This window comes from Zea mays, chromosome 10 (genome assembly GCF_902167145.1).
Source record: "Zea mays cultivar B73 chromosome 10, Zm-B73-REFERENCE-NAM-5.0, whole genome shotgun sequence".
In the NCBI taxonomy this organism is placed as follows: domain Eukaryota; kingdom Viridiplantae; phylum Streptophyta; class Magnoliopsida; order Poales; family Poaceae; genus Zea; species Zea mays.
This window is the reverse complement of record NC_050105.1, coordinates 121,713,295-121,724,144: the sequence shown is the minus strand read 5'-3', so window position 1 is coordinate 121,724,144 and position 10,850 is coordinate 121,713,295. Positions and strand designations below refer to the sequence as shown.

The 10,850-nt window shown below is 43.4% G+C and overlaps 1 protein-coding gene and 1 long non-coding RNA gene across 2 annotated transcripts; one reads left to right on the top strand and one right to left on the bottom strand.

The window, feature by feature from the left end:
• The first annotated feature begins 3,603 nt into the window (after nt 1-3,603).
• LOC115208750 (Bowman-Birk type trypsin inhibitor) lies at nt 3,604-4,767 on the top strand. Its single transcript, NM_001371222.1, has 2 exons — nt 3,604-3,921; nt 4,079-4,767. The coding sequence occupies exons 1-2, from the start codon at nt 3,653-3,655 to the stop codon at nt 4,155-4,157; spliced, it is 348 nt and encodes a 115-aa protein (NP_001358151.1). The 5' UTR covers nt 3,604-3,652; the 3' UTR covers nt 4,158-4,767.
• A 4,860-nt stretch (nt 4,768-9,627) lies between these two features.
• Nucleotides 9,628-9,987, bottom strand: LOC109943003 (uncharacterized). Its single transcript, XR_002265595.3, has 3 exons — nt 9,921-9,987; nt 9,763-9,835; nt 9,628-9,686 (listed from the first exon to the last, which is right to left on the bottom strand). It is a non-coding gene; the product is annotated as an uncharacterized lncRNA (long non-coding RNA).
• Nucleotides 9,988-10,850: the final 863 nt, after the last annotated feature.

Sequence of the window (10,850 nt, the reverse complement as noted above, 5' to 3'; positions counted from 1 at the left end):
GACCGTTGGCCGCGAGCGCCGTTGGCTCACCGGACAGTCCGGTGAATTTTAGCCACGTTGCCTTTTTCATTTCCCGAGACCGACGAGTTTGTCGCGGATGACTCACCGGATAGTCCGGTGCACCACCGGACAGTCCAGTGATTTATAGCCGTACAACTCCGTCGATTCCCGAGAGCAGTCGGTTCAACGTCGGCCAGCCTGGGGCACCGAACACTGTCTGGTGCACCACCGGACAGTCCGGTGTGCCAGGCTGAGCTAGAGTTGGCTGCACTCTTTCCCATTTATTTTCTCCTTCTTTTGTCATTGTTTCTAGCACTTAGACAAACACATTAGTATTCAAAAATAATGTACTAAGTCTAGAAACATACCTTGTAATATGATTTGTATTTCTCTCTTTATTTATGACATAAGAACTTAATCAATCATGTTGGGCATTTAATCACCAAAATATTATAGAAATGGCCCAAGGGCACATTTCCCTTTCAACTTCATAGATATAATTGTTTAATTTAGGAGAGAGGAACATGGAAGAGACTTGGCACAACTACCAAACGTAGAGGATTGTGGTATATGGATCATGAGGAGACTAATGACACAATATGCACTATGATGGCAACGAGGTTGGAAGAGAAGGAAGTTGCAGTGATGCTTTTGCATTATAGATTGGGGCATCTCTCTTTTGGTAAGATATGCAAAGCTTTTCCTGGTGTAACGCGTGGGGTGGATAAGAGCAAGCTATTGTGTGATGCCTATGAGTTTGCAAAACACACAAGGATATCTTATATTAGTCGAGGTATCAGAAGTATATCTCCTTTGTGCTAGTTCATTATGATGTTTGGACGTGCCCTGTGACTTCTATTAATGGAATGAAGTACTTTGTTACCTTCATTGATTGCTTCTCTCGGATGACATGGGTTTATTTGATGAAGCCTAAAAATGAAGTGTTGAAATGCTTCCAAAATTTTTGTGCACTGATTAAGAATCAATTCAATAATCAAGTTAAAATGATAAGAATATGCTATGGAACTGAGTATGTGAATAAGGAATTTGATGCCTTTCTATCAACAAATGGTATATTACATCAAACCTCCTGTTCAGCCACACCACGAAGAATCGTCATATTCTAGAGGTTGCTCATTCTCTAATGTTTATAATGAATGTTCCGAAATCTCATCAATCGCACCCCTTCAAAAATAAGTGGAATTAGGACCTCCCATAAGGGGGCAAGCAAGTAAGCCAGAAGCAAGCATGTTCTCATCAAACAAGCACGTGAGATCTGCGTTTTGTCTTGTAACACACTCGAAACAACAACAAAGACTTCCACACCATACTAGATGTAGTGGACGTTTTCGAACCAGTCTAATCCCTCTCTCAAGCTCGTTAAAGCAAAGCCATTGGGTCAGTAGCCCACAAAATTCTCTTTTAGACCTATAAATTTACCTGTTGGGTGTACAAAACCAGGACACTCAATACCTAGTTATTAGTTAAAAATATTTACTAAAATACAAAAAAACGATTGGATAATTTTATTTTCTAATCATTTTTGTATTTCTTTTTGTTGGTTTTATAGGAATTCCTAGGATTTGCTGAATGATTTACATGATTTCATTGTTGTACCTCACTGCTGGGATTGGTCACCTCGACTTCCAATATATACTTGAAGATAATTGGTTCAGAATATAAGATCTAAAGCAATATCAAAGGGCTTATCAAAGGAGTGGTCCTGGTAACTGCAATCATGGTCAAGATGGAACAATATTGTTTTTCTTTAGTTTGATAGTTTGGTCAATTAAGATTTTATTTCAGTCGTGCGTGCTCAAATTTATTATATGCACCCCTGCTGAAAGTTTCTTACTAGCAAGAAAAGAAGTGGTCCTAAAGTAATCAGAATGTGCATGTTGTTGCTTTATTCTTTTAGTACTTACCTATTTAGGAGTGTGCAAATGACAGGTTCTGGACTTCTGGCACTTTAGTCTTGAGTGAACTAAGCCACTATCCTCAATTAAACAAAATTTTAGTGCCAACCAACAACTGAAATCTGCTGAACAGCAGGTAGTTTGGTTGTTCAAATTGATCATAAGAACATGTTGTGCCCCTGACAGCTCCATTTGATACTCTTCTGGTTAGCACGAAGTTTACATAATAGAAAGCAGAGGTCCAGAAGCCAAGTTTACAAAAAAGGGCTTTTTTAATTAGAAACGTGGTGTATGTAGTGGCACCTTAACAGCTAAGAATTGTGCATCTTTACCACTTTGTGCTTTTTAGAAATAAGTTTAGAGCCCTAAACTCTAAACCCTTTAATTAGAAACGTGGTGTATGTAGTGGCACCTTAACAACTAAGAATTGTGCATTTTTTCCACTTTGTGCTTTTTAGAAATAAGTTTAGAGCACTCAGCACACTAATATTATTTTCCCTAACGCCCTTTTTAGATACTTAGAATTGAATTTCATTCTAATAATCATAATTTAGACATACATCAATTAAGCTAATATAGTTTTATATCAAATATATTTATTACTACAATTGTTCATATGAGAGAGATATATTTATGTGCTACATTTCTACTATAAAGGAGTAAGACGAAGAGTGTGTCATAAGTTGCAGGATAGAATCATGGACTAGTGATACATAAAATCAATTTTCACCGCCTCACCCAATAAATTTAGGATAGCCTTATATCTAAACTTTAGAAAGTAATGTAATATTAAATTCCAAACCAAATAACATACTATATTAAGTAAATTTGAATTCTTTCCAAGTGAAGGGATCCAAATGGTCCCTAATTTGAATCAAGATGGCGCCTTCAAGGATATGAACTTAGAAGAAAAGTAGGTGCAGATTTTAAATTTTTAGTGTGACCTTTCAAATCGAACAAATTCTTAACAATGTAAAGTATAAAAATACCTTTGCATGGGATATATTCCTCACTAAATATTCAGTCTGGGGCAGTACAGCAGGTGACATGACTTTGTTTATTCATTTAGGAAATAACTTTATGCGCTCTGGACAAGTTAGTGTTTACCTCCTACACTTTTTCCTGGCAGGCTATTTTAGCGACGGAAAATAACTTTATTATAGCTATTGTTGTCCGGGGCTTTAAAAGGTAGTACAGTCGATGGACGATAATATCTTTATGAATGCACAGAGCATAGAACAATTACATCGTTTTTTATGCTTAATTTTTTTATTATGATTCAGAATAATGACATGTTTGGTTTGGTAAATGAGGTAGTTGATCATCTTCTCACTCTTTACTTTCTTGTTTGGTTTTTAGAATAGAATAAGTTTATCCATCATCATTTCATTCATCATAGTCTAATAATTAGTAATAATCTATACTACTTTTTAAGAGCATAGCGTAGGCGTCCACATCGTGGTGGTGCACGGTTTTGCCTTCCATCCTGACATCCTCCGCTCCGCTTCGATCCGGTCGCACTTTCGTCGCCGCCATCAACGGTTGTCGCCACCTCGGCCTCGTCCACGCCCGACGCCTTGACCCGAGCCCCGATGACACCGGATTCCTCGCCGACCTCCACCTCACGTGCCTCGCCTCCACCTCCACTCGCCTCCACCTCCACTCACCCCCACCTGACATCTCGACCCGGTCCCGATACGACGAAGAGAAAGGGGAGGAGGCAAGCTCCTACGGAGATGCAGAAGGATAGGGCCCCGTCGCTGCCCCAACCACCCCGACGCCGATCCACTCCCTCTGGCTCCCTTCGACTGTCCGACCTCCAGTGCGCCGCCTTCTTGCCTAGATCCCTTCGCCTCTCGCCCCACTACGGACTCAGCGGCTCAACCAGGCACCTAGGCACCAGCAATAGGCACCACCACTACCACCACGCCCATGTCCAAAGCACCGGAGGTCGTCCACATCGGTGTTTAGACTCAGTTCCTGCCAAAAAGTCGCATCCTTGGAGGTTTTTCGACCCGTAGTCAATCCAAGATTTTTTTCTGTTATTTTTTGCGCACTACTTTTGATTGGAAAGTTCAAGATTTGTTCCTTCCTTCCTTGCTATCAGCATGCGTGGGTTGTTGAGTTTGGCTCATGGGTCTCGAATCGAACTCTTGTTTCAGGGCAGGGAGCCGGAGGAGGAGGAGGAGGGGAGCTGGCGAGCCGGGCGAAGGCGGCGGCGCGCGCGTGGCCATGTTGTGATAGCTGCGGCGGGTGCACCAGGCCGGAGCCACCGTGGTGCCAGCGCCTGGACGCGGCGCCCTGCGGGTGCCACCCAGCCTGCAGGGACTGCGTCAAATCCAGCCTAAGCATCGACCCGCCGGTGTACCAGTGCATGGACCGCGTCCCCAGCTTCTGCATCGCCGCCGCCGCCGCGCACTGACCGACGCGCGGGGCAGCCGAGCTAGCCGACAGCTGGTTTCTGAGTGCAGCTTGGTATTATTGACCCAGCAACCTTTTTGCTCACCCACCCTCCCGCTCGCCCGCCGGCGAATCATGGCGTCTCGAGTCTTTAAACTTTGAAGCCAGCCGTGGATTAGGATTTTTGTTTGTGTGTGTTTGTGTAGAATGTAACTGTAAAGAGAGATGAGGAATCTGTAATCTGGTGAGCGAGCAACCAATCTGAGTTTACGTTGTCCTCCGTCTGTGGTGTGGTGTCCTTCTTCTTCTGTTCTGTTTTCTTTCTTTCAGTTACACCATTTTGAAAGAGGTTTTACTAGGTTAGCCTTAAGACTACGATTTCCGTTTTCTCCATCTTTTAGTTTGTAAAATAGTTTTTATAATGATTACAATTCAATAACAATAGTAAAAATATGAGTTGTGTGATGTGCTTCTTTCTGCATTCCATTTTCTCCATCTTCCAGCTTGCAAGGCAGTTTTTTACAATGATTAAAGTTCAATAGCAATAATACTAATATGAGTTCCCTATTGTGCTTTTTTTTAATAAATTTCAATTTTAATCTGTTTATATGCTGAAGTATTTCTTATAGTTTCATAAAGAGGAAGCAAAACCCTTTCTACTTTGCCTTCTCTGCCAACTTTTTTGCAATTTGGCCCTTTTAGGGTTTTTTTGCACAATTATGCCCTTCGCAGTTTCATTTCAAAAAATGGACCCTTAGCTTGGCGCCGTCATCATTGGCGTCGAGGTTGTGTGTGTCGGCGCCAACAATATTGGCGTGCATACGTGAGACAGTGGGATACCGTGGAACCTACGTGGCACATACCTTGGTGCCAAGATCTATGGCACTGAGGTAGGCACCGTAGGTCGATGGCGCCTACCTCGGCGCCATAGATCTTGGCGCCGAGGTACGTGCCTATAAATAAACCCTACGCTCGACTGGTTTTTGTGCTCATTCCTATTCTTCGAAACTAGAGATACCGGCCTGATTTCTAGGATGTCTAGACGTGGTAAATCTGCTAAACAAAGGTAAGCGTTGTATTAAATCTTATTTTATGAATCTATTATATTTGTGATTGTTATAGATCTTATCGAAATTTAGGAAGGGTCCTTTCACCGGAACTGCCTTCGATCCGCTGCCTTTGCCAACTAATGTACAGTGCCTATGTGTTTTTGTGGTGATCCTTGTAAGGTTGATAAGTCTGAGGATCATGACACATATCGACAGAGGTATTGGATGTGTGCTAACTTTGCATTTGAGCCAACTATTGTTCAACGTCGGTTGAATTTAATGGTGAGAATAGTTTTGTAATATGTTAACAATTTGAAGACTCGGAGTGGTGAATGTTTTCTTTGCCTACTAACAATTGCATGTTTTGTAGACTCCTCCACCGCTATGTGATTTTGAGCAGTGGATTGACACAGAAATATCAGAGAAAGACAAGAAGTGGTTGGAGAATCTTAAAAAGTGGGATGCAGAGGACAAAAAGAGGATGGAGAAAAGATGAGAGGAGCTTGCTGCCGAGCAACAACGTGAAGACGAGCAGGAAGTGAGGCGTGTTGCTGAATGCAGGGAAGAGAAGGAGAAGAAGCTTGAGCGTGCACGTCGTGCAAAGGAAGCAATGGAGGAGAACCCTAATGCATTTCGCAAGGGCAAATGGCCCCATTGGACTCAGTAGTCTAGGTGTTTTATTTGAAGTTATGTAGTAATGAACTTATTATTCGGTATTATGTATTGTCGAACAATGATATTTGGTAATGAACTACCTTCAAATTGATGAAAACGACATAAATACGCAATTGATGAAAACTACATTAAAAGCAATTGTTGAAGACGACTTCAAGCAATTGATAAAGATAATCAACACGCTGAAAGCAATTGATACATAAGAGTTCTCTAGTAGTGCTCCCACATTCCAAATTGTGTGGACTCTTCTCCATAGTATCCTCCCATTGTTGTTGTCTGCTGTGGGTGCGGTGGAGACGTTGGAGGACCAACATTCTTGCTGTGACAAGGGCAGCAACAATATGGATCTGAGCATACTTGCACCTGTGAAGCACCACCATTGCTGTTGTCTCTTTCTTCCTTGTCATTTCTGTTGCTTACTTCCCTCTCTAGATCAAATATCCTATTCTGTAGGTAGGATATGTATTCCCCATGCGGAAAAATCGGACGAGGATCTACCCAACGAGTGAACCCACAATTCTCCTTGACCAATGAATGTTGCATAAATGTTTATAGTTAGTTTCACTGAACAACAAAATTATTTAGAACAAAGGATTAGAAATTAATTTTTACATATGCATAAGGACATCTGAAGAAACGCTGGCCTCCATCAATTCCACCTTCAACGAACATCTGCACGAAGCAATCCTCACCATGCAGGCACTTCGGCCAATCTTCTCTCCTATTATCGTAGGACCTAAGTCTAACCTCTTTGTTGAAATCTTTTTTACTTTGAACTGGAAAGTTAAAAACCGCCTCTTCAAAAAAATCTGGACCAAGAGGGCCATCGAAGCACATTGGAGGTAACTTCCCTCCATCCTTTCATCTCTCATTTCCCGCACTCTTGCCCCTAGAAGACCCTGAAGCCATTTGTATTGCACAATGAAGCAAATGTACAAAGGATCGTGTATATATAGGCGAAAGGATAGGTAGTGTAATGGATTCTGATAACGGATATGTACAGAAACTCTGAAAAGGCTATGTTCTTGTTCTGAAAAGGCTACATGTCCTACTCATAATGTAGGATATTGTTGATTCTGAAAAGGCTATTTATACACTCTGAAAAGGCTATATGTAACAGTGACATTGTAGGATAGTATTGCTTTTGAAAAGGCTACGAAATGGATCTGAAAAGGCTAGATGCTAGTCCAAAAATTGATGCTTCTGAGAAGGCTATGTAATAGTTCTGAAAAGGCTACATGACATATTCACAGCTTTCACAAAATTTTGGCAGAGTTTTCCCTGTTTTTTTGTCAATCCAACATATACACATAGATAAGCATAACATACAAGTGCATACAATTTTAAAAAATTCCAAGCAAGCTCATAAAGTCCAAACAAGTGCATAATAGTCCATAAAATTCATACAAGTCCATAAAAAGGCCATACAAGCCCGTAGAGGCCAAACAAGTCCTTTACAAGTCCATAGAATTCATACGCTACATAACAAGTCCATAGAGTCCAAACCAAGTCAACGTCTCCTAGTCTTACCCTTGCCTAAAGCGTCGGTGCCTGGAGTGTAACGTTGTGGAGAGCGGTGTCGCCTACGATCTTCTGGTTGTAATGGTTGTGTCGAAGGAGCCCCCTGAAGCTGTGAAGGTCCTATCTCGTCATGATTGTAGTCGAAGCCAGCACCCAGTCCTGTGGAGGGCGTTGTTGTGTGGGTATACGATGGTACATGGACATCATGTGCAACATTAGTCCTGCAGCCACAGCGAGCAGCAGCTCCACGTAGGCGCCTAAATAAACGCTGCATGCCAAAGACATATTAGTTTACAACATATTCATAACAAGCTAAAGGCTATAAACGATGCAGGTAGGCTTACCTACAAGAAGCTGCGCATGCTGCTGTCGCCCACAATCAAAAGTTGCCAATCAATGTCCTCTACCAAGCGTCTCAATGTGTTACCCTGTACAACACAATTTGCATCAAACATACAATTTATACATGTCGAGTACTAAAATCGAGTAAAACTTACCACTCGATCCAAGATGGGTGCCGCCTCCACTTGGGTTCCCAGTCTAGTGGACAGGTCGTACTCCGTTTCTTCATCGTCGGAAGAATCAATGTCGGCGTAGTCATCCGCTGCCCACTGCTAGCGAAGCTTACAACGAGTCGCACCCTGGTACCAAGCTTGATACCGCCTGTAGTCACTGTTGTTGTGCAACTCATCGTTGGAATATACATTCTCACCACCCAAATCCCATTCATTAATAAATGTCAGATGATGTTGACAAAAGTATGTTATCTTCTTTTGCTTCCACCGGTCAAATCTACACACAAACCATATCATATAAAGAACACAAAGTTGTGAATGATTGATGTTATAGATTGCAAAGTAAACTGGAATAATTGAATTTATAGATTGCAAACTTACTTGTGTAGCTCTTTATCAGTTGGAATATCTTCAACCGACCATATCTGGTTCCTACCAAACTGCCTCTGAACCTTGTGAGGTAGGTGCCACTCAACACACCAGAAACAGATCATAGGACATTGCATCCTATAGAGTTCATCTTCACTGCTGCATACTTCACTAAAGATCATCCCATCCAACTCAGGTGCGTTGTATGGCTGCCATGTGACCTGAAATAAAAATGAAGCAATCTATGTTAAGTAAAATAAAACAAATTTCATAATGATAAGATATACATGCTGAGTACTTACGCTAGAGGCTGAAAGCGTGTCAAACTCGTTAACATACTCCATATATGTCCTCTTAGCTCTGGCAAAAGGTGCTGCCACTTGGTCCCAGATATAAGCATACGTCGGTCGAAGACGGCCATTTCCAACAATGATCCATGGCCATGGTCTAGGCTGGAAAACACGTGGCCGACCAACTGGTATACAAAACCACATCCATATCTGTAGGAGGTAGACACAACCGCCTATAGACGAAGAGGAGGACGTACAACGGCAAGCCTCACAAAGTTGTCGGTACAAAAAAGAAAGCACAGTGGAGGCCCAACTGTAGTGTCCAGCTGTATCCCAGTCAGTTAGACATGGGATGTACAACCATGACGCGCAGTCTCCTGTTGCGTCTGGGAAGAGGACACAACCAAACATGTGTAGGATCCAAGCCCGACAATAGAACTGGACTGTATCCTCATCAGCATTAGCAGGGCACACACCAAACGACTGACGGAGCCATGTGATGAGTACTCCAGCAGTCCTGTCAACGCCCTCAGCAGGAAGCTCTCTACCAAGAAAGGCCTCAACTCTAGCCCTCCAACCTTCAGAGTCACATTGGCATGTCACTGCTCTGCTAGTAACATCGAGTCCAAGTATCTTCTGTGTATCCTCTAATGTGACTGTCATCTCACCGAAAGGAAGATGAAAACTATGTGTCTCGGGCCGCCACCTACATAATTAAAAAAACAATTTAGTGTAAACGAGCTCAATGATTCAAGAATAATTTGACAAAATCCTAAAATAATACCTGTCCACAAGTGCAGTAATGGCCACCGAGTCAATAGTAGGCAACCCACGGCGTAACTGGTACGATATTACATCTAGACCTGCTCGTCTGAGGTAATTAGTGTACCTCTCGTCGAACACCATGTCTAGGAACCCATTGTGTGTCCTAGAACGAAGCGTTGCTAGGTCCTACACGGAAAAATATTATATTAGCAACAATATGTGTACAACAACAATTCTACAAAAAATAGTTAAAATTGAATACCTGGCCTTCCGACAGAAGGCGCCCCCGGTGGCTCTCGTCGTAGAACGGGTCGAGGAGGTGGAACTGTGCCATCCTACAAAATGAAATTAATGTTAGTAAGTAATATAGCCTTATTAAATAAAATTAAGGTAATATAAAAAAAACTTAACAATACAAACCTCGCTAATCTGCCAACGACAAGTGCGTGAATTATGACCAAGTCTACCGCACTTGCCACACTCATACTGTTCGGGGTCGGTAAGAAATGGTGTTCTCCTTCCCCTTCTACTCCTACCACCAACCTGATCCATAACCATCTTGTGCCTCGTCCTCTTCCTGGATCCACGCTTGGTCCAACGACTGCTTGGATCGGCGACATACTTTGGGCCATCGTGCGGAGGCCACTCACCCGGGTCACGATAAGGAATAAATCTTGGGCTCCAAGTCAACACTAGTTTGTCAATAGTAAACTCTTGGGGTATCCTCCTCTCTAAGTCAAAGATGCGAGCTCGGGCAGCTGCGATTAGATGAGAACATGGAAAATGGTACTGCCTCGGTGCGCCACAAATACTGCCTCGGGGAACCGTCCGGCGGGGTGCCGGCCGAGGGAGGGGCGCGGGCGCGGGGCGAGGCGGGGCGGCGCGCGGGCGCCGGGGGTGGGGCACGGGCATCGGGTCGCCGAGGGCCGGGACGGGGGCGGTGAACGGGGCGGCGTGGCGAGATAGGGTTACGGTGGCGGCGCGGGGTGAAAAAATGGGGAAAGAGTATGATCGGCGCAGGATATAGGGGTCGGTGCCAAGATCTATGGCGCCGACCCCCTGAAACGTGTTCTACCGCCACCAGGAGTCGGCGCCAAGATCTATGGTGCCGACCCCCCTGACACGTCATGGACAACTGGTCTTCCACGTTAGACAGGCAGGCGCCAATATTGTTGGCGCCGACACACACAACCTCGGCGCCGAGCTAAGGGTCCATTTTTTGAAATGAAACTGCGAAGGGCATAATTGTGCAAAAAACCCTAAAAGGGCCAAATTGCAAAAAAGTTGGCCTTCTCTAGAAGCTATGATATATTAGCCTTAGAGAGGTTCTTGCTATTTTAGTGATTGCCC